General features: G+C 43.9%; 1 protein-coding gene across 6 annotated transcripts in view; it reads left to right on the top strand.

Moving 5' to 3' along the window:
* Positions 1-24,632, top strand: part of RBFOX1 (RNA binding fox-1 homolog 1) — a 397,999-nt gene that overhangs the window by 250,218 nt on the left and 123,149 nt on the right. For all 6 annotated transcript variants that reach the window (XM_052636094.1, XM_052636096.1, XM_052636093.1 and 3 more), the window contains exons 3-4: positions 8,473-8,616; positions 16,888-16,941. In XM_052636094.1, the coding sequence (XP_052492054.1) occupies positions 8,473-8,616; positions 16,888-16,941 (198 nt within the window). The remainder of the gene's footprint in view (positions 1-8,472; positions 8,617-16,887; positions 16,942-24,632) is intronic.

Here is a 24,632-nt window from a genome sequence, read left to right as displayed (position 1 = left end):
TCTGGAGTTAATGGGCTTTACATGATGTAGGTTCCCTGGTGGCTCAGATGGTAAAGAATCTACCTTCAATGCTGGAGACCTGAGTTCAATCTCTGGGTCAGGAGAATCCCCTGGAGAAGGGAATGGCAACCCATGCCAGTATTCTTGCTTGAATTCCATGGACAGTCCTCTGGTGGGCTACAGTATTTGGTGTTGCAAAGAGTCAGACAGGACTGAGGGATGAACACACACAGGGTCCTTCAACCTTTCCTGCAATGATGAGGAAGCTGCATTTCAGAGTCATCGACATCCATGGGCCTGAGAAATAAAGAACAAAGCTGATGATTATTAATCCTGTTCGTAATAAAGATGATGATGATCCCGTTTCTTCATGGCGCTTTGATTTCATGACCCTGCACTAAAGGATCTAGACAGAGATGCATTTATCATTTTGGTTGTTCAGTCGCTAAGTTGTATCTCACTCTTTGGGACCCCATGGACTGCAGCTCACCAGGCTTCCCTGTCCTTCACCATCTCCCAGAGTTTGCTCAAAGTCATGTCCATTGAGTTGGTGATGCCATCCAACCATCTCATCCTCTGTTGCCCCCTTCTCCTCCTGCCCTCAATCTTTCCCAGCACCAGGGTCTTTTCCAATGAGTTGGCTCTTCTCATCAAGTGGCCAGAGTATTGGAGCGTCAGCATCAGTTTCAGTTATTCCAAGGAATGTTCAGGGTTTATCATTTTATCCAAGTTGGAACCAAGACCCAGAGACATGAAGTCAGGATTCATGCAACTCACTGGTGGCAAAACCAGGTTTGTTCATGTATGCCACAGATATTTACAGAGAACTTACCACGTGTGTATGCCACAGATATTTACAGAGAACTTACCACGTGTGCTAGGTGAGCGGTTTTAATTGGTGCAGTTTTGCTCCCCAGGACCTTTGAAGCCTCGAAGAGATTTTCAGTTGTCCTAGCCCCAGGGCAGGCTACTGACATCTAGTGGGTGGAGGTCAGGGATGCTACTGGTCATCTTATGGTTCACCAGGTGATCCCCACATCGCAGAATTAAGGAACCCCCAGTGTCAACAGTTCTGTTGTAGAGAAACTCTGCTCTAAGAGGTAAGAGGTAGGTGCATAGAGGTTCTGCTTTCCCTGTTCTCATGTTCTGTGCATTCTGGTAGAGAGGACAGATTATAGAAATTAAGAGAAGCATGTAATGTAAAAGCAAGAAGTGATGTGTGTTGTACAAGAACAACAGGCATGAAGGGAGGAGATGCTGATGCAGCTGCTTTATTTATTTATTTATTTATTTACTGAAGGAGAGTTGACCCACAATGTTGTGGGGAGAGAATTATCCAGGCAAGGGGACAGATAAACAGGTGTGAAGACTAAGGAATGTACTGAGTGTTGAAGGGAGAGCTAAGAGGCTCATGAGCAAAACGGGGGAATACCAGGAGACAGGGGGTCAAGGCAGCATCTCTTAGATCAGGGCGAGGGTCTGGCCTGGAAGGTTCTGAGAGGGACAACACCCCAGCCATTCTGCCTGCACCACTAACATCCTTACTCATCTCAATTTCCTTCCATCTCTGAGCAAGTGGAACAGTATTAATTTGCTTGGTTTTTAAGTTCCACCTTCTGATCATCCAGACATGGTTACGTGGTACATTTCTAATTCAGCTGGGTCTCACTTTAGAGCCAAAGTGACTTTAAAAAAATCAGACACGGATAAATCAAGAGTTCTTCTTTCAGTGATTAATTCCCACTAAGCTTTGACACGCACCAGCCGTGGGGATGTAATCGGAAGCCTGGTAGATCCTGCCTTTCGAAAAGGCATGTCCTAGATGGTTCAGTCCCTTAGTGAGCCTTGTAGCTTTTTCACATTGTTTCATCTTTGTCTTTAGAAATCTCACCCTGTGCTTTTGCCATAGGCTTTAGTGGACTCCTCAGGGATGCTTGTCCATCTGTGTGAGGAACCTGCAGGCAGGTCTTCATCTTTCAAGTGCTTTGTGGCCTTTCTGGAGGCTTCTCAGCCCAGCTGAAGGTCATCACCGCATTCAGGGGCGAGTACGGAAAGGGGTCTTGGAGCTTGTGTTTGAAGGGAAAGCTCGAATCTCTTCTCATTTTGCTGTTCAGTTCAATTTAGTCACTCAGTCATGTCCAACTCTTTGGGACCCCATGGACTGCAGCAGGCCAGGCCTCCCTGTCCATCACCAACTCCCAGAGTTTACTCAAACTCATCGAGTCGGTGATGCCATCCAATCATCTCATCCTCTGTCATCCCCTTCTCCTGCTTTCAATCTTTCCCAGCATCAGGGTCTTTTCAAATGAGTCAGCTCTTCACATCAGGTGGCCAAAGTATTAAGTCATGAGTCATGTGTGACTGTTGTAATCCCATGTATTGTGGCCCTCCAGGCTCCTCTATCCGTGAGATTCCCAGGCAAGCATCCTGGGGTGGGTTGCCATTTTCTTCTTCAGGGGATCTTCCTGACCCAGGGATCGAACCCACGTCTCCTGGATTGGCAGGCAGATTCTTTACTACTGAGCCATCTGAGAAGTGAGAACTCATCAGACTGACCAGTGTGATAGCTGAGAACCTGGGGACAGTTCTGGTGGGGGCATTCTCCCTGCTGCATCTGGGTTGCAGCCAGCCCCTTTGAGAGCCTCATACCACCAGGACTGCTTAAAAAGTACAACTGTGCCTTGATAATTCTTGATAACAGTTACTCATTTTCCGAGCATTTCCCATCTGTTTGCTTAGCAGGGGACTTCGTGGGTTGAACAAAGGCCTTCAAATATGTGTCCATGTTCTGACCTTCATAAACCTGGGGATGTGACCTTATTTGGAAAAATAAAATAAAAGGTCTTTACAGATGCAATTAGGTTAAGGATCTCAAGACTAGATCAGCCTCAATTTAGCGTGAACTCTAAATCCAGTGCCCTTAATGTCCTTATAAGAAGAAAAAAGGCTGAGGGAGACTTGAATCTCAGACACTCAGAGGGAAGAAAGCCAAACAGAGATGAGAGACTCTAGCAGTGCAGCTCAGGCGAGCCAAGAAGCCACCAGTGGCTGGAAGAACAAGGAAGGACATCCCCCTGGGGGTCTCTGGCCAGAGCGGGACCCTGGGGGCATCTTCACTGTACTTTTCTGGCCCTTGCAACTGAGAGAGAGTCCATTGCTGTTGCTTTAAGTCACTAGGTTTTGGATAATTGCTTAGGAGACTAATACAGGGATATGAAACCCCGAGTATGTGCTGAATATGTTTTCCCTGAAAGTTCCCAGCAAAAAGGAAACCTCACAGCCTGAAATACTCAAGATGAGGGGTCAATAAGGGTCATTCCCATAGCTCTGGCCCCTTGCGAGATTGCGGCTTTGTCATAGCTTCGTTTGCCTCGTACTCCATATGGTCCTCATCACATCAAAACATACAAGCGGGCCTGCTCAGTCTTTTAGAGTGCTTCCTTATGCTTCTTTGTCAGCCTCTGGATACTGATACCCTCCCTCTTCCCTTTCCTTTTCCATTCCCCTGTTGTTGAGTCACTAAGTCATGTCCAACTCTTTGCAACACCATGAGCTATAGCCCACCAGGCTCCTCTGTCCTGTGAGATTCTCCAGGCAAGAATCCTGGAGTGGGTTGCGATTTCCTTCTGCAGGGGATCTTCCCGACCCAGGGGTCGGAGCCATGTCTCATGAAGGCGGCTTCTTTTACCACTGAGCCACCAGAGAAGCTCCCTATGATGTCTGAAATAACTTTTTGGTTTAGTTTTTTTCCTTTTTCTGTGTTATCTTTAAAAATTACTTTTAACACACAGGTATGCCGGCGCAGCCGTTTCTGAGCATTTTTCGTATTTGTGCCCAGCGCACAGTGATCAATTGAGCGTTGCGTGTTTTTATCAAAGGAAACAACACAAAGATTTCTCCAAAGTCCTGTTTAACTAAAGATGATTAATTTAAATTTTCACATGAGCAGCATAATGCTATTAATCATTTAATATGTTTAATCGTAATCTCTGTAATTCCTAATTAGGTTTATTAAACTGAAACATCCAACAGTTACACACAAATCCAAATCTTAAGTTTCCTTCTTGGGAGGAGAAGGAGCAGGTTTTCATTTGCATTTGAACAGCAGCTTCTGACTGAAGGGGAAAAGTGGGTTGAAGGCCTGAGAACTAGCGTGCTGCTTCTGCAAACTGAAGAGTCCTGTGTTTGACCAGTAAGACCCCCAGCCCCTCGGAAAGTGGCAGTCTCACGATTCAAGGTCATTTCTGTCTCGTGGCTGTGTCTCCAGACCTCATATTGTGCATGTGTGTGTGCTTACTTGCTTAGTCATGTCTGAGTCTTTGTGACCCCATGGACAGAGGCGCCTGGCGGGCTACAGCTCCTCTGTCCATGGGATTCTCCAGGCAAGAGTATTAGAATGGGTTGCTGTTTCCTCCTCCAGGAGATCTCCTTGACCCAGGTTATTGAACCCATGTCTCTTGTGTCTCCTGCCTCGGCAGGCAGATTCTTTACCACTGCACCACCTGGGAAGCCCCAGGAAGACCCGGCACAGCCAAAAACTATAAATAAATATATAAATATCCAGGTTACAAGTGTCAAAGTTGTAATATTGTTCTTCCTCTCACTTGGGGGTAGCAAAGGAGACGGTTCACTCCTTCCTTCACTGGTTTCTTCCTTTACTCCTAACGCATTCACCCCTTCAGTCGGTGAGTCAGCCAGCCAGGAGGCAGACATTTGTCATTTGTCCAGCATGGCTCAGCCTGTGTCTCATGCTGGTCATGCCACCGCCCTGCTATGGTCCTTAAGGAAAAATAGTATCCTCTTGATCTACCCTCAGGGTTCTTTAGGTCCACCCCCTGCCTCCCTCTGCTGGGTCCTCTCCCACCCTTCCTTCATGCACGCTCCCTCCGACCAGTGACATGGAGGTCTGCCTGTAGTCCCAATCTCAAAGGAGTGCCAGTGAGGTGTGAGTTAAAGTGAGATCTTAGTGCCCTGCCCAGGAATTAAACTGGGTAGCCTGGATGAAAACCATGACTCCTAGCCACTAGTCCCCAGGGGCTAGAGGCTAGAAGCAAAATTTCCCGGGCCCTTGCCCCATTGAAAAATGCATTTCTCAAGGAGGCAAAAACTGTAGAAAGAGGTACAAAATTTATGACTAGAGACACGTCACAACCAAGTTGGAGAGCACACAGAGAAGCAGTTTGTTAAGACAGAAGCAAGGCAGAGATACACACCCAAAGGGAAAGGGTGTTGGTGTCCCCCCTAATGAGGAGTGCATTAAAGAGGCAGTTAAGTCATTTATGTAGGGCATTTCTGCCAGATCTTTGTTTACCTTTGGCCAATTATCTCATTTCTTTTCCCACTCCTGACCTGCCTAGGACCCTCCCCAACATGCCTGTGAAACTTTTTCCCAAGATGGATTTTTCCCAGAGGCCAGTGCGGGGTTGGGGTGGTGGGGGGTGCTTGGCATCACATATTATGGGGTGGTGCCCCCTCCGTTTCGACCTCCAAGGAGCGTTTCTGGGCATGTGTAGCGTCTCCCTTGCCCCAAGGATGGAAAATATGTGACCTCTTGATCCTTTGCTCAAATTGGGTTTAGTCCTTCTCTGTCCTTGCCATAGCTGTTCATGTCCCCAGGAGACAAAGTTTGGCTATTGTTTGGCTGTTGTTTTCTGTTTTAAAGTGCACACAGGAGGCTGGTTGTAAATATCTAGCCTGAAGCCCACCTGCCCCCTTCCTCAGGAAATGTAAAAAGGAGGCTAGGTGTACATGCCTAGCTTGGAGCTTGTCTGTCTCCTGCTCAGTCCCCTAAATCCAGAATCCACCTCTCTGCATCTTGGCACATACTTTGCACTCCACTGGTACAGCATCACGTTTTCTCTTAGACATGTCCCACTAAAAACGTAACCTCCAGACTCAGCAAACCTGAGGAACCACCAGCCATACGATTTAGAGTGACAACCCCCTGAGGGTCATTCTGACCCTCTTAATAGTCTGTTTAACCATTGCCTTTTCTGCCTCTTTCTCTTCTACTAAGCTAGACACTGTGTATGCTTTGGAAGATGAACTTATGTGCCTAGTGGATAGTAGTTGCTCAGGAAGGATGTCCAAGCAAATGGGAACCTTCCCTTCATGTTGCCTTAATGAGGCTTTTTACACCTCTCCTTTGACATTTTTGGGGCTTCCCTGGTGGCTCAGCTGGTGAAGAATCCACCTGCAATGTGGGAGACCTGGATTCAATCCCTGGGTTGGGAGGATCTCCTGGAGAAGGGAACAGCTACCCACTCGAGTATTCTGGCCTGGAGAACTCCATGGACTATTCCATGGGGTTGCAAGGAGGCGGACACAACTGAGCGACTTTCACTTTCACTCTCACTTTGACATTTTTGTAAAAATCACCATCATTCTAAAAAACGCCTTGCCTTCCGCTTATTGATTGTATCTTGTGCTGGGAACTGTGGCAAACAGTGTTTGGTTGTCACAGAGCCATATACAGTATGTACCATTGTTATTATCTAACTCAATGGATATAAATTTACGCAAACTTTGGGAGACAGTGGAGGACAGAGGAGCCTGGGATCAGCTGTCCATGGGGTCCCAAGGAGTCAGACATGACTTAGCGACTGAACAACAGCATTCTTACTACTCATTTTTCAGGGTAGAGAACTGTCACCGTCCTTTTTATTAGATCCAGCAGCATTAGGAATATGACCAAGTGCATTATCTTGACATAACCCTTGGAAGTTGAAGAAAGTATCTGGTAGCGCTTTGGATACCAAAGAAGCTTGGAAGCATAGTATGCCAACTACCAGAATGTCTTACCTTACAAATACAATTCAGTGTGTGTTAGGAAGGAGATTTCAATGAAACCTGTCGATAAGGACAAGGGTTGATGAGAAAGTCACTGATTCTGTCCATGTTATTAGTTTTGACCTAGTTGTATGCGTCTAAGTTGCTCCTAAGTACAAGGGGACGATCTCTCCTAAGTTTGATGGCCTTTTCACAGATTTTCCATCATGTTTTAGCGAAGCAGACATCTCATGTGAATGGCGTCTACTGCCACCTAGAGGCAGTACATGCTAATTGCAGAGAAAGCATCTAGAAGTATCTCTGAAATGTTGAAACTCTAGAACTGAGCGTATGGAAGTGGCCTAGATGATTAAATCAAATGTTACTGTGACTTTTCTCCTGGTTCCTGCCTCAGTGGGGGTATCATTGTAATATCATGTTATCCAGGCTTTTCCTTGGAGGATGGGACTGAGTGGGAGTCAGAGTAACAAATTATACTAATTATACTGATAATGTCATTGTCAACACCAACTTGAGCCAATATAACTTTCTAATATAGGCACTGTGTGTCTTCGTTGTCCAACATGGAAGCCACAGCCACGTGTGGCCTCTGAACACTCAAAAATGGCTACTGTGACGGAGGGGCTGAATTTCCCATTTGATTTAATTTTAATTCATTTCCGTTTAAGGAGCCACATGGGGCCAACTGTCATGAACAACACAGGTCTGCAAAATCAAGAAAGGAAAAATTAAAACCTTGAAAAAGTTTAAGTCCATCAGATACTTACTTGGACTTCAGAATACCAAACAGCCTTTTCAAATATTTTATGAGATTTACTAATGTTTTTATCTGTACAGCCTTGGCAATTACGTAGGCATATTTTAAGATTTTGAACAGCCTGGATGAAAGAAGGATTCTCCTTTCTAGATGAAGCTTTCTCTAATTACCTACTGAAACTGCCTGCCCCTCAGTCCCAGCGAGTCCTTGCCCTCACTTTATCCCCCTCCCTCTTATCTCCTTCCTCCAGCTCTGTATTTCTTTAGTTTATTGTCTGTCTGATTCTTCCCTGGTAAGAATTAGATCCGTGATAGTGAGGATCTCTGCTCCTTTGCTCATGGCTGAATCCTGGATCTGTGATGGGCACTCAGTGGTCTTTCAATAAATCTTTGCTGGATGAATGAATGATTCAGCAGTTTCTTCCTGTATTATTCCTTTGTTCTGGCATTTTTCTACCATTTTGAGGGAGCAAAAGCACACTGGATATATGTGGAATCTAGAAAAAATGGTATAGACGAACATATTTGCAAAGCAGGAATAGGGACACAGACGTAGAGAACAAACTATGGATACCAAGTGGGGACAGTGCAGGGCGGGGTGAATTGGGAGATTGGAATTGACATATACGCACTGTTGATGCTCTGCATCATAATACACTATTGATGCTCTGCATAACCTAGATAACTAATGAGAACCTACTGTATAGCTCAGGGAACTCTACTCAGTGCTCTGTGGTGACCTAAATGGGAAGGAAATCCTAAAAAGTGGGGATATATGTATATGTATAGCTGATTCACTTTGTTGTACAGCGGAAACTAACACAACACTAAAGCTACTCTATGCCTATATATATATTTATGGAAAGCACACTGGAAAGCACGCCCAGGTCCACTCAGAGCCTCTTTGCTTTGCTCGTGTTCTTTTAGCAGACAGATGACGCAGCGCCCACGGATGGCCAGCCCCAGACACAGCCTTCTGAAAACACGGAAAACAAGTCCCAGCCCAAGAGGCTGCATGTCTCCAACATCCCCTTCCGGTTCCGGGATCCGGACCTCCGACAAATGTTTGGTGTAAGTACTGCCTTTCTTTTCCTCTGCAGTGGCCGCTCTGGGGTCCCCAGAGTCCTCCCCTCCTCATGTAATGTCTTGGTATTCATAATATGAAGTGAGCAGGGGTTGGGGGAAGGCATTTTAGATCCTATCTGTGGGTATTCCTTGGCCAGGATCTCCATGATTTTAGTATAAACTTTTCTGCTATGTTCACCATGTTTGCACTTGGACCAAAGGTACTTCTTCAAGTTAGTAACTTGAATGTCAAATGGAAAATAGGCTCCCAGGGGCTTAAAACAAGCTCGTTGCTGATCCCCTGTCAAGAGCCTGGGGACCCATGTGACAGCTAACATAGTTATGGGTCATCTTGCTTTTTCTCGCTATGGTGATTGCCAAATTATTGGGAAGAGTGACTCATAACATATTTCTGCAGACCTTGCTCTTTCTCAGGTACTGAGCATCTAAATCTCAGAGGTGATTGTAGAGAATAATTAGTTCTGCATAAAGCCTCGCTAAAACAAAACCACTGCAGATTTCAGAGTCTGACTTGTATCCTGCCATATATGTTCTTCTGGAATCCGTGGTGAGGATTCAGAGATTTAACTTATAAGATTATATGCCACAAATGACAGTCTTGCCCAAGCACCATGATGGAACAGCAAGCAAGGCAGAAGCCACCACCAACCCAGAGAAAAGGAATGATAGAGTCACTTGCTCAGGGGACATTGTGACCCTGATTCTCTTTTTGGAATGACCTTTGCACCATCCACCTTGGGAAGGGATGAGCTTGCCACCTCTTTGGGCTCAGTTCCACCAAAGGACAAAGCTATGACAGAGCTTGGATATCATTCATTTTTTGCAAATACAGTCACAGTCCCTTTGTCTATGTCAGCCCAGCATTGGTGGGAAATGTCTGTGGATTCAGTGAACAAAACTACATTCTTAACGTTCTACTTGGAGTAAAGGTTGGCTGCCCAGAGAGTCCCCCTCTAAGAGCTTTTGGATGGGTGCAGAGATGGCAAAACGAACAAGAAGAGGCTCAACTTTCCAAGTCTAGGTCTGGGCCAGGTAGACCTCATTCTCCATATGATAACACCAGCTCTGTGTCATCATTCCACGATGGTGGGGTGAACGCGCATGTTTTCTTTAGCATGCATGATGTTTATCAAGTATGCATCAGACACAAAAGCCAAAAAGTGTCCTCATGGTTAAGATACCCAGGCCTGAATCCTGACATTTCAGTGGAAAAGGTCAGCTTGTGCTCTTTTATCTCTCTCATTTGGTAATAACCTTGAGTTGAGCCTCTAACTCTTGCAGAGCAGAGATACCCTCGGGCAATTTCAGGTCAAAGATGACTTTGAAAAGTGCAGAGCATTCAGAGTTAAAGTCGAGGTTAAGTGTGTGTGAAGTGAGGAGACCAGGTTTGAATGATGGGCAGCCTGAGGAATTAGATCCCTTTTGTCAGGTCTGGTTCGAAAGTCTCGCTCTTCAGTCTGTCTTAACTCATCAAGTGTCACTGGGATGTTGACTTGGAATTTGGTCCTCTTAATGACCATCCTGTGCTCTTTTCGGGTGTCACTCATTGCAGTAGACCCCAACTCCCACCCCTGAGAATGGCTATGCACTCTCTGGTCTTCTTGATTATCTTGAAAGTGACCAGAGGGCTCAACTGCAAAGGCATTCAAAATATTCAGAGCTAGATGCCAAAAACAGATCCTACTTGCATGAATATCTGAACCTCTCTGTTCTTACTGGGTGGTACAGGAGAGGTGGTACAGAGCAAAGTCTTGCCAAAAGAATGGTCGCACTACCAGTTGTCAAACCTTGATCAGAATCTACTAGTTTCAGAGCTGCTGTTTGTAGAAGTCAGAATTTTCAAGCAACTGACAAGATGTCGATTTGACAAGATGATGGATACAGTTAGGATCCATCTATCCGTTCAGAAAACGCAGCACACAGTCAGTCATCCTGAAATTAATTCAGTTCATCACAAGCTGCCTGTATGTCCATTTTTAAAAGTATGCAAGATTTTTTGGTGGGCTTTGTGACCATCCACTCCAGTATTCTTGCTGGGAAAATTCCATGGACAGAGAAGCCTGGTAGGCTACAGTCCACAGGGTCACGAAGAGTCAGACACGACTGAGCATGCTTCTGCGCACACACTTCTGTAAAAATCATCCAGCACCTACAGATTCCTGGACTCTGCGATAACTCTGAGGCCTTCTTGGTTGACAACCACCATTCTGAAGACATGGAATTTTAATCCTGCAAAATCTATTCTTCCTGGGCAGACGTCAGTGGTGGCCACCCTGTTCTGCTTGGGTGCTACATTTACCAACATGAATCACGTGAAAAGGCATCTTTAAACATTCTGACTGGCTCCCCACTCTCCAGCTGAGAGAATTAAGCGTGGTTTCCTCTTTCAGGTCACAGTTACTCTAAGAAATTGCATTTTAATCCCAATCAGCTGTTTTCTCACTGGGATGTGAGATGTCATCTCTCCTTTTCTTGCTCTATTTTGCCCTAGTTCCTTGTAGCAGAGGCTACGAGGGGAGAGACAGCAGAGAAAAACTCTCACGAAGATTTGTTTGCATTTTTCTTCTTGGTCTCTTTTGTTCTGTATGGCCGTGGGGACTGCAAACCAAAACCACAGCACAGGAGTAAAGAGACTTTCTTTCCCAAAGTCCCTGACACCCGGCAATGCTCTGAACAGGTTCTGTATCCATGCATCATTCAGCCGTGATGTTTGCAACCCCTACATGCCTATCGGTTACCGCAGGTGCCTCAGCGTTTCATTTTAAACGGTGGCTTTGGTGCCTCCTTATCACAATCCTGGTTTCCCTTCTTCCGCAGTTCACTTTGTATCCTCTATGTCCTCCTCTTTCAGATGAAACATATTCCAGTATTTGGCATGAAACCATCCAGATCATCTTAGATTTCCTAGGGTTTCCCTTTCAGATGGAACATCCCTTGGACAAAAAATTTGGTGGCCACTACATCCAAAGCAGAGGCCAGAGCATCTTTCGTTATTTATTTTTGGCTACCCTAGGTCTTCGTGGATGCGCGTGGGCTTTCTCCAGCTGTGGCAACCAGGGGTGTCCTGGTGCAAAGGTATCTCCTTGTGGTGGCCTCTCCTGTTGCAGAGCACGGGCTGTAGGGCATGTGGGCTTCAGTAGCTGGGGCATGTGGGCTTAGTTGCCCTGTGGCATGTGAGGTCTTCCCTGACTAGGGATCGAACCCATGTCCCCTGCATTGGCAGGCGGATTCTTAACCACTGGACCACCAGGGAAGTGCAGAATCCAGAGTCTTTTTTAAAAGATCAATTGGCATGTGAAAGAATGGATCTCTTATATTATCAGGGGCCTTGGTGCTGGAGGTTTCACTGGAAAGGATGTGGATTCTGGCCCTGCTACCTTCTTCTTGAACATATCAGAGGTCTCAAAAGAGCATGTCTTTCCTTTCCATTTGAATTCTCCATGGGCCCATGCAAGCCTTGTATGGATTGCCATCAAATTAATCATGTCTTGGTCTTGAATAAAAAGCTCAGGTGAACCTAGTATTTAAAAGTAAGCATTTGTGAGTGAGAGAGATAGTTATGGGCTTCCTGGGTAGCTCGGTGGGTCAAGAACCTGCTGGCAATGCAGGAGACACAGGAGATGTGAGTTCGATCCCTGGGTCCGGAAGATCCCCTGGAGGAGGGTGTGGCAACCCACTACAGTATTCTTGCCTGGAGAATCCCATGGACAAGAGGAGCTTGGAGGGCTATAGTCCATGGGGTCACAAAGAGTCAGACACGATTGAAGCGACTGAGCAGACATGCTTGCACGCGGAAGTAGTTCTAGATTTCGACCACTGAGACGAGCCATTGTATCCTAGAGCTGTCTTCAGTAACAGCTACTCAGGGAGTCCTGGGTTCAGATTTTACCTCCTGCTTGTCCGTGTGACAGTCCTGCTTTCGTTATCAAAATACAGGCCTTCTGGGCATGAATATGACCCACCGAAGTCTCTGTTGTCACCAAAGACAGGTTACGTGGCTTTCAGAACACTCAGAAGAAACTTGCATTAAAAGTAGAAGAAGAAGGAGAAGGGGCTCTTATGATGACTTTTTACATGACAAAACAGATATTTTCAGACATGGCAGGGTGCCTCCTCCTGTTCCCACATCCGAAACATGAAGACAGCCCTAAGAAAACAAAACCAATACAATATTGTAAAGTTAAAAAAAAAAAAAAAAAAAACTTTCAAAAAAAATAAATAAAAGAAATGGAAATTTAAAAAAATAAAATGAATATAAAAAAAAAGAAAACTAGGATGTTGCCTTTTCTTCGCTTCCATGCACATTCTTTGAACTAAGCTTACTTTCATGTTTTATGCTGTATCCATTGAACACCTTTCAAAGGTTTTCAGACAAATGTCATTTGATCTGAGCCGGTCTAAACATGAGCGGTACGTCTTGGCCCAAGTCTGGGCCTACAAGCTCCCGGATTTTAACCTTGAAGCATCTGTCGAGACCCCTCTGGTGGAAACTGAGACTTTTGTTGAACACGGCTGAATGCCGGTGTTGGGCAAATAGATCCTAGTTATGTCTGCGAATGAGTCGTGTCTATTTAAATTGAAAATGTGCCAGCTGTGTTTACATCATTAGTACCAAACTTCCCAATTAAACTGTTGATACTATAAATATAGTACACAACTGCCTTAGAAAGGGGGCTTACATCAGCATTCTTCTTACGGCTTGTTTCACTGGCTTTGAGAAACTTCCACCCCGTGGCAACTGCCAAAGAAACAAACGCTGGAGACATTTCAGGGCATGCGGTGCCGTTGTTCCATTTAGGGAATGACACATGCGAAGATTACTCTTTGATTGGTGCTGTCTCAGCCGGCAGCTTCCCAGGTGGCTCAGTGTTAAAGAATCTGCCTGCCAGTGCGGGAGACACAGAAGACTCGGGTTCGATCCCTGAATCAGAAAGATCTCTTGGAGGAAGGCATGACCGCCCAGTCCAGGAATCTTGCCTGGAGAACACCATGGACAGAGGAGCCTGGTGAGGCTACAGTCCATGGGGTCACAAAGAATCAGACACAGCTGAGCAATTGAGCGTACGTGTATCTCAATCAGATCTTTTTTCTTTCTTTCTGTCTCATATTTATTCCACTCATCCACATATTCCCAATCCCCGTTTACTGGCGTTGACTTAATATAGTTATGAGGTGGATATTTCCCATGTGTAAGGAGCATGGTGGAAACCAAGCAGGACCCCATGAGGTTTCTAGGCACAAAAGGCTTTCTGTGTCCCCTTCTCCGATGGGCAGGTTCAAACAGTTGTGCATCAAGAAAGGGAGGGGAGGCCAAGAAAAGGGAGGATCAGTGAAGAAACCATAGTGTAGCTTTGGGGCAGGTCTTGGTTTCCTCATAAGGGATACACATAGCAGTATCTTTGAGCTCTTCAGCAGAACTATAACCTCCAACAAATGGAAGATGTTAACTATTTGATGCATCTCTCCTCATTCCAGAGAAAGTCACAGTTCGCCCATCACCACCTGAGACCAAGTGATCTCTTCAACCAGATCTTATTTTAAAGGAAATGCGTTTGTGTTGACTGCTTTGAGAAGGTTCCATGGATGACATTTGCTTGTTGGTTTTAGAGGAAGTCCTTTCCAAGTTTCTCTATCCATAAATATGTGTGCTTCCTGTCTCTTAGGCCTGAAATATACATGGTAGCATCTGTGTGGACTGAATATCCTAAGGGGGTTATATCAGAATGATGGCTTCTCAGAGAGTCGCAAAGCTAAAGGATTTTTTTTTTAACCATGGAATTCTCTTCGCCTTTAAACGCAAATCTTGCATTTCTCAAATCTGAAAATCATCTTCTCTTTTTAACAGTTTTCTCTGCCCAAATCTAGGGCATGGTAAAAGCAGTAGAACCATCTTGTCTTCACCAAAAGAATTCCTGAGTGTCCACTGATCGCAGAGTGAGGGAGTTGCGTGTTTCCTGGTATGTCTGTAGGGCATGCTAGCCATGGAGACCTTCTGTCTTCTCTCCTGGTTGAGCCTTCTCTTCTTGGTTTCTTTCTCTCCTTCTCCCTGAAGTCGAGAAGCACAATAAAAAGCTCAGTAAGAAAAATTCAAGTCTGTAATCCCCAAGCTGAGTACATATCCTGAGGGATGGGCACCTTTCTGTGGCTCAGGATGACTTAAGCTTTGGATTTCTTTTTCTCATAGTCAGAACTACTTTCATTTCAAGGTTTTAAGCTATTTATATTCAACAGAAGTCGGCGTTTTTCTCTTTCCGAGGGAGTGTATATTTATTTGTATGTTCCAAAGGATAGTATCTGTATATTCTTCTTCTTTTTTGAATCTCAGTAAGATCTTCTTGGCTCTTACAGTCTGGGTCTCTCAGTGCCCTCTGAGTGGGGCACATCGGTCAGGCAAGCTGCCCCCGGTTCTCTGGGTTCTAATTGCTTGTTCCCTTTCTCTCCTGCCCCTCCTACCCTATCACCCTGTCCTCTGCGACACAGAAGCTGCGTAAGGCTTTCCACCCAGGGGAGAGAGACAGAATACAGAATTTCCTAGGGTAATAAAAGATGTACTAAAAATACCCAGGCTGCAAAAGCAAAAATGTTGCTGTTGTTGTTCAGTTGCTCAGTCATGTCCGGCTCTTTGCGACCCCATGGACTGCAGCACGCCAGGCACCCCTGTCCTCCACAGTCTCCCAGAGCGTGCTCAAATTCATGTCCATTGAGCTGGTGATGCTATCTAGCTATATACCTTTGACTAGATGGACCTTTGTCGGCAAAGTGATGTCTCTGCTTTTTAAGGAAAGTTCCAAATCAGGGGAAAAGAGCCTGGAAATATTACTTTCTGTAGTTCTTTGCATGTATTTTAATCCCTAAAACAGGCATTTGCTCTTAATTCTGCATCAGGGTAATATTTCTATCTGATTTTCCCCTGGGCCTCGTCACTTACTTTTATGCCACCCTCTCGTACCTACCTTTATGTAGAACACACCATGCTCAGAAAATGCCCACTCAACTTCATGCAATCTAAGAAAACGGAAAGAATTGCAGCCTCAGGGGACCGGATTTGGGATTATCAGATGCTTCTGGTTCAGGGTCCTTGTTCTCATTTTTTTTTTTTATTTGAGTATGAATCACAGATCTCTTGCTGTGTATTTGTCCGGAGGACTACAGGAAATATTCAGTCACTAGTTGTATTAAGTTACAAAATACAAGACACAGCAGTTGCATGTGATTTCAGATAGCAAATATTTTAGTAAATATAAGTATGACCCAAACATTGTGTGGCGGTGGTGGTTTAGTCTAAGTTATATCCAACTCTTGTGACCCCATAGACTGTAGCCTGCCGGGCTCCTCTGTCCACGGGATTTCCTAGGCAAGAACACTGGAGTGGGTTGCCATTTCCTTCTCCAGGGCGTCTTCCCAACCCAGAAACTGAACTTGGGTCTGCTCCCTGCCTTGCAGAAATATTCTTTACTGGCTGAGCCATCAATTAAAGTACCATTGTGCAGGGTATACTTATCCTGAGAAATCTGAAATTTAGTGGAACATTTGTAGTTTATTGGGGAAACTTTGTCATCTGAAATGTTGTTTCTAGGTTTGAATACGTTGAGTTTCTTGCACTTTTCAGAAAGCCTATTCATGCTAATTGTCTAAAATCTATGTGTTTGTTTAACAATATGGAGAATCATCTTGCAAGAAGGACATTTCAACCTGAGGATAGACAGCTACAGTGGTTTCTTGCTTGTAAAGAGTGTCTGTGTAATGGATATTCCTTTTATCTTTACTTCTGTTATATGGCCTGGCTACTCCTGGCTTTTATGAAACCAAGGTCCAAAATCCTAAGCATCTCATTTTAGTTGGATATTTTAAGTTATCAAAATCCCACTTCACTAAGGATGTTTTACCCAGTGGCTAGTGACACAGCCTAGAAGGACCGTTGTATACACTAGCTGTTTTTAATGCTTGCTGCTCAGTGCCTTGGAAAGCAATCATCCATCAAGAAAGAAAACTAGAATTAACCTCTTGCTTACATACTTGGTACTGGGTCCCTAATTACAATATCTCATATGATGGGTTATGCCATAATATGGAAATAATACATACAGTTGTATTTTCTCTTGGTTCAAGTGCATCATTTAATGATAGGAAATCATCAAATGAATATCCTTGATATTAAAAGAGAGAAAAATTCTGACTCAGGGAACAATTACCCATGCATAATCTGATTGACTCTGTTTCTCTTCTTGCTTATAAACTATTTCTATTTTTTTGCAGCAATTTGGTAAAATCTTAGATGTTGAAATTATTTTTAATGAGCGAGGCTCAAAGGTAAGCAACTTAATTAACTTTAGAATTGTTTAGCTTTATTTTGAAATGCTTGTTATAAATACGGGGAAACAACTGCACTGTTTTAATCAGCACGTTGTGAAAATACACTTCCGTGGGAATTCCTTTAGGGACCATCCCCCCCACCCCACCCCCGTTTCCAAAATGGTGGGGAATACACTGGAATCAATTTAAAATGTATAAGGGGGTATTTGAAAATTGCTGTTTTATAGATGTCTGTATATCAAGTTTCCAGAGGAAAACTACCCATGCTTAAAAAAATAATGCTGTTGCTACATTTTTGTTTTTCAGTGATAATTATGTTCTTTATATTAAAAAGTGAGTTCATAGTCTCATGAGCAGGTAAATATGTGATTATTCTGTATTAATAAAGTGCAGTTATTTTCCTGGGTTGTAGGGGAGAAAATCTCATATACACCAACCTTTTGAATAAAATTTAATCCATTGGTCTGTGTATACAACCACATTTTGCAATTTGCCATTGCTCTGAGTTAGTTTTTCCTAGGAAACCAATTTTTAAGTAGGTTTTTCTTACAAGTAACAGTGTTAGTAAAAATCAGAGGTGAGGGATTTCCTTGGTGGTCCATTGGTTAAGACTTCACCTTCCAATCCCTGATCAGGGAACTAAGATCCCACCATGCCTCATGGCCAAGAAAAAACAAAGCATAAAACAAGCAATATTGTAGCAAATTCAATAAAGACTTTAAGAATGGTTCACATTTTAAAAAATTCTTTTTTTTTTTTATATCAGAGGCTATATGGGTAAACTCAGCATCTTCAAAATGCAAACATACTGATAGAGAAAAAAAAAAAAAGCCGCCAAACTCTTGTAAAGCATCTTCTGTGTCAGTGATCATCTAAGACCAGTGCTCACACCAGCAGCAACATCTGGAAATTTAGCAGAAATACAGAGTCTCAGGGTCCAACCCAGACCTATTGAATCAGATCCTCTGATATTGGGGCCCAGCAATCTGTGTTGTAACAAGCCTCCCAGGGCTATGGTTAAAGTTACAAATCCTTTGTCTCCTTATTCTCAACACACGCCCAGGCTTCATGTGAATACAGACTGCCCCTGTGCCCACTGGGATTTCACGGTGGCTCAAGTGTCCTCTTTCTACTTGCACTCACAGAAAACGCAGGGAAGGTGGTGTGCTGGGCAGAACAGCAGCTGCTGTGAGGAAGGTGAAAAGAAGTGAAAGTCACTCAGTTGTGTCCAACTCTTTGCGACCCCATGGACTATACAGTTCATGGAATTCTCCAGGCCTGAATGCTGGAGTGGTTAGCCTTTCCCTTCCCCAGGGAATCGTCCCAACCCAGGGATCGAACCCAGGTCTCCCGCATTGCAGGCTGATTCTTTACCAGCTGAGCCACAAGGGTGCTGCCAAAGACTTGGATATTGACATCAGAACCTAGGAAGTGAACACATCCAGTAACTCCGCCTGGCTTCTGGTTCCCCAGGAACATTCAGCTTCCTTCTCACGTCCCTAGACTGTGAAAGTAAAAATGGAGAGAAATTCATTCCCACACACAGAGAGATTGCAGGTTTAGCCCCAGAGCTTTCCTTACAGAGACTGTTTGGGACAAGCCAGTATCCAGAAGTGTTACTTAGAGAAACACATTTTGGGACTTCCCAGGCAGTCCAGTGGTTACAACTCTGCACTTGAACTGCAGGGGCTGCGGGTTTCATTCCTGGTCAGGAAGCTAAAGTTTCATATGTCATGTGGTATAATAAAGAAGAATGGGTTTTACCTAAGGGGGGGCGGTGCAAAAGCCAGTCTTCTGGGTATAGGAACCACCACCTCCCCGCAAAACAATCATTTATGATTCCTTGGGCAGCCTGCATAGGTTTTATATTAACTGACTTAATGTTAACTGAATTGTATTAACTGAATAGGAGAATGCTGATTGAATTGAAGAAAGAAAATGCCAGTATTCTCTTTGCCACAGCCAAAATGGTGTTGTGATATGCTGGATGAGTAGAAAAAAAAAAAAAAAAAAATCAACTCATTACACTCTGAAGTTCTGCTACTTTAAGGACCTCGTCTTTCTGCTCTAATTTCAGATATTTACAGTAATCCTTATAATCTGTCAGTAGCTTGACCTCCAGGCTGGGGGAAAATAAGTTAACTCTTTTTCTGCTCTGGTATGAAAAACCATTACAGGGACTTTTTCTACATGTACAAAGCTACGTACATTAAGAGAAAAATGTGCCTGATCCCTTTCACTTATGACAGATGTATTCTGGGTAAAATTGTAGAAGATGACATGGAAAGTTGGCCAACTTTCTTTTACTCCTGAGCCCAGAGCACTACTGCCTTTAACGTTTTCTTTTCTAAATTCATATTTCATGTATATTTTGTTTTGTGACTTTTGCCAGTTGGAGGAAACTTTAATTTTTTTTTCCCAGAGTTGTTTGAGGACATTAGAAGAATATCATTTGTTTTTCTGAAAGTACAATGGTGATGCTATTTTTAAGATTTCTTCCGTCATTCCTGTGATGAGCCTGTCTCTGGGGCTTTAGGAATAAGACCATTTAAGTTTGCCACATCCAGAGACTGATTTTGTGAAGCTGTGAAGCTGCTTTTTTTTTCATGAAGAAACATTAAAAATAACCTCTCTCAGTGAGTTTGCTGAAAGAACCAGTGTTGCAGGTGTCGGAGCTGACTGGTACCACTGGAGTGTCCTGGAGACACTGCAATTGGAAACTGCTGAATGAAGGTAGCAGCCCACACAGGAATATCTTTTGTAATTGAAAGATATTCAACTCCGACTCTTTGTGACCCCCCGGACTGTAGCTTGCCAGATTTCTCTGTCTGTGGAATTCTCCAGGCAAGAATACAGAGTAGGTTGTCATGCCCTTGTCCAGAACTTGATGTTATCCTTAATGGGAAAAGTCTTATGGAAAGGGGCATTTCCATTTCAATGGTCAAGAAGCCTACACCGCTGGAATGACCTCATTTTCATCATTTGATGGTGGAGAAGCAGCCAGGAAATGGGAGAGCCCTTACGAGCTAGGAGCTCACCTTCAGGCCATCGTCTTTGGGGACCTTCCCTGGGACAGTCACTCGATGCACAGTGAGGATGGCTGTGTGTTCTGGGGGTGGTTGGTGTGTGTGTGTTTGTGTTTGTGTGCATGCGTGCATGTACACCTGTCTATATACAGGCAATATCTATATTATCCTGAGAATATATAATGTACAAGTTCATGTGTATACGGATAGCAAGTAAACAAAGAAATCACATTTTAAAAGGATCTGGGCAGACTTTGAAAATGCAATGAGCTGGCATTTCGGGGGTGAGAGATCCTATCATTCAAGTTTCCTTTTAGGAGAATTTAAAACATTGTGTTTACATCTGAAACCTTTTATCTAGGGGGGATAGACAGAGATGGCCGTGTTTTCATAGACCTGGGAAATGCGCAGTCTGCTCTGTGATTCAGTGGTGTCTGTGCTACTGGCTTGGGCTTCCCTGGTGGCCCAGTGGTAAAGAATCCTCCTGCCAAGGCAAGAATCGAGGGTTTTGATCCCTGGGTCAGAAAGATCGCCTGGAGAAAGGAATGGCAACCCATTCCCAGTATCCTTGCCTGCGAAGCCCCAAGGACAGAGGAGCCTGACGGTCTACAGTCCACGGGGTTGCAAAAGCATCAGACAGGACTTGGCAACTAAGACAAGAAACACAGTCTTGGTTTCATTCCAGTACCAGGCTAGTGAATCGGATGTGAGACAGACAAAAGTGCTTCCTGTCCCCAGACTGCCCTGAGTATCTGAGAGACAAATCCTTAAGACAAACAAGTGTGGTACAGTTTGCTATGTTCCCTGGTGAATGAGAGGCTGCTGAGACTCCAAGCAGGCAGACCCATCTTGTTGAAAGCCGGGAGGGCTTCTGGGAAGAAGGGGCATTTCAGCTAGGAGAGAAAGATAAGTAAGACATGCTCCAGGAGAGGGAAGGAAAAAAGATGGTTTTCTAGGGAGAAGAGGCTATGTGGAGAAAGGTGATTGGGAACAAGTGTGCTTTAAAGTCCTAAGTCCCACAGGAAATTGAGTCTTCAGACCCTTAATCAACAGCTCCTCCTCTTCTAGGTGATAGGAGCTCTCTGTACCAGAAACTGGAGGAATCGAGTTTTCCTGTAAGATGAAAAGTCAGTGCAGCATCCATCCTGGGTGCTTCAAAGCCTTGATTTGCATGCTAAATGTTGTATGTGTGTTACTGCAAAAACATAGCCCAGACGACTAAAAAGAGAAAAATAACTGGGATACAGGAAGGCCAGAATGTATGTTTCATAAAAAGATGGAAAAATGAATAAGTCATGGCTGATCCACGTTAGTGTTGCCATTATCTGCCTAGGGGTCACGCCTTCCCATCACAGGGCACAATCATCACAGATGTCTTCTGCAGGACTGTGCCTTCTTTCAGCCACCTCCCCCACACCACCACTGAAGGTAAACCTTGGGAAGTAGCATCTCTCTTCCAACTGGCTCCTCCCTGCCCAGTGTAGCCTCCCCTGCATCCTTGATATGGGATCCTTACAGCGTACTCAGATCCTGTGTTCTCCAAGCCAAATCCAAAAGGTGCTTTTTTTTGAAACTGAGATTTAAAAAAAAATATTCAGAGTAATTTTAAGAGTATTCTAAGTATTGCATTTTGCCAAAGACAGGATACTGACCATGAAGTGAGAGTGTTAGTCGCTCAGTCATGTCTGACTCTGCAATCCCATGGACTTGTAGCCTCTGTCCATGGAATTCTCCAAGCAAGAATCCTGGAGTGGGTAGTCATTCCCTTCTCCAGGGGACCTTCCCAACCCAGGGATCAAACCCAGGTCTTCCACATTGCAGGCAGATTCTTTACCATCTGAGCCACCAAGGAAGCCCACTGACCAAGAGGCAGGGCAAAAGAGACGAGCTTTGTTGCCACCTACTTTCAAAGTTGCCAGCACCCGTGCCTGCTGGAGTGGGTGCCTGAAAATGGCCAGGTGACCGTCTGCCTGGCCACGGTGTGGCTCCCCAGAGAAGCACCTGGCTATCTTCTGATCCAAGGATGTCACATCCCTTCTTGGCTGGGTGGAGGTAGGATGGTCCCGTGGGACAGGTGGGAACTGCCCTTTGGCATTTGGGTGACTGTTTCTGCAGCAAGGTCTTCATGAACCCAGCTTTGCCAAATTTCAGCTAGGCTTCTCAGCAGGTTGAAATGAGATATATTGAACCACTCAGAAAAAAAAAAATGTTTAGCAGAAAATAAGAGTAAGAATAATACTAAAAAAGAATCAATATATTATTTTTTCTTGAAAGCAAAGTGAAAATAGAGTAGAATTCCTCTTTAGTTTATGAACTTGGGATTCAGAAGAGATTTCTATTTCTACTCTCATCTCTTCCTCATATACAGGACGCAGATTTTAGGCCAATGTGGTTTGCCCAGGATTTAGATTGGAATCATTCTGACTCCACTTGTGGGGATTGTGTTATTCAAGTGGGTCAAGTGTTCACTTCTTCCCAGCACTGTGGTGACAATGACTGTTAGGACCCATTAGCAGCAATGATGCCCCCAAATCCTCCATTGGTATATCACATTGGACTGTGAATTTCCTTTCTTAGGCAAGAGAGAGAATTGTCCCAGATAGAGTCACAGTCCTAGTTTCCCTAATTATTTATTAAATGTATGGCATGGCTCAGGATGCTAGAGCCTTGGTCTTAGAGGTCAGGAGGAGAACATTTCTGTGTGATTTTGGCTGACTCCTACATTTAAGAACTGAACCACCGAGTTAAGTAGATATTCACCACAAAAGCTCACTCCACTCCCTAAACTGCACTATAGAAACTGGCCATGTAATTCTGTATAGTCAAAGCTATGGTTTTTCCAGTAGTTATGTACAGATGTGACAGTTGGACCATAAAGAAGGCTGAGCACTGAAGAATTGATGCTTTCCAACTATGGTGCTGGAGAAGACTCTTGAGAGTCCCTTGGACTGCAAGGAGATCAATCCAGTCAATCCTAAGGGAAATTAACCCTGAAGCTGAAGGCCCAATACTCTGGCCACTTGATGCAAAGAGCCAACTCATTGGAAAAGGCCCTGATGCTGGGAAAGGTTGAAGGCCAAGGGAGAAGGGGGAGGCAGAGGATGAGATGTTTAGGTAGCATTACCAGTTCAATGGACATGAATTTGAGTGAACTCCGGGAGATAGTGACAGATAGCGGAGCCTGGCATGGTGCAGCCCATGAAGTTGCAAAGAGTCAGACACTGCTTAGTGACAGAAGAAGCCATGGAAACCCAATTGCTGGGCCACATAGGTAACTTTTTCGGCAAACAGATTTATGGGCTCCATTCTGGGATTCTGATCCAAGAAATATGTGTCAGGGCTTAGAAATCTGAATGTTTCATATGCCCCCCCAGTTCTTTCTGATGTATAACTCAATCTGAGACCCAGTGGCCAAATCAGAGGCAACAAATAGTACGAACCCTCCAGATTTTATTTTTTTTGCCTATTGAAGTGCTATTATTTCAAAATGAATCAGCATGTATGTTTGTGTACCAAATGTGGCTAATCCCATCAGTGATGAGCAGGACTAAGTAGGGTCTTTCTAAGCGTATAATCTTAGATTAGTCAAATAATTCAGATCTGTCCTTATCACAGATCCTCACTATGAGAAATAGGTAATTCAGTCTAATCCCCCAAGTGAAGAATTGTTTTTTTTCCTCTATCAGATCACCACCTCTAATCTAACTTGACTACATCCATAGCCATTATCCTCTATGGAGGAGCCCATCATAATATTGGAAAGTTCTCCCTTGTTGCAACCCTGGGTAACAGCTCTCTGAAACTGAAACAGCTCTCCAAAACCCTGAGTTTCAGAGATTTCTTTCATGACCTAATGAGGAATTGAGAGTTAACGAGTTGGTTATGACCAGCTGAGATTTGTAATTGTTTGTTTTATTAATAAGACTGACTGTCCTGCCACTCCAGCTAAGTTTAACACCAACATTTTCCTTTATGTAAAGATTACCTAACACAAAGAGCAATCTTGGCACATTGCATTATTTTACCCTGTTTATACTGTGAAGACCAGAAAGAGCTGGGCAGATTTACACTGGAATGGTTTCAAATGGTTGGTGTATATTTCTGAACAAGATGTACAAATATTTTTAGGGGTTTTAAAAATAATGTGTCATATTTTCTGTACTCTTCTTAGGAACAGTGTCAGTGAAGAAAAAGGATAGATTTTGACAATGTGATATGTAGGGGGGTTGTTTTTTTTTTTCTTTTTGAGGCTGAAATATTAAAGCAAAATATACCAGTGGTGCAGAAGAGAGTGCATTTGTTATTGATCAGTAAAAGAAGTACCTAGAGTGTTACTGTAAATACTATTCTATTAAAGGAGGTTTTGAATTTTTTACCTGTTGATTTGATAAATGGGTATCAGCATAATGTCTTAGAACTTTACCATATGTATACACATTTCTGGTTGGGGTTAGTAAAGTAGTCCAAAAAGCTGACAGTTTCAGAAGCACTTATGTCATTTGAAGGGTGAGGGAGGGGATATAAAAATGTTACTTGACCTGTTTGCATTAGCAATCAATGGGTGTTTATTTCTATTCATTTCATGGGATTATTTTGTTGATTTAGAGCCAAGAGTTTCAGATTTATTAAAAAAAAAAAAAGGTCTTTCCCTTTTTTTTTTTT

The sequence above is a fragment of the Budorcas taxicolor genome, chromosome 2 (assembly GCF_023091745.1).
Source record: "Budorcas taxicolor isolate Tak-1 chromosome 2, Takin1.1, whole genome shotgun sequence".
Taxonomy (NCBI): domain Eukaryota; kingdom Metazoa; phylum Chordata; class Mammalia; order Artiodactyla; family Bovidae; genus Budorcas; species Budorcas taxicolor.
This window is presented reverse-complemented; position numbering and strand designations above follow the sequence as displayed.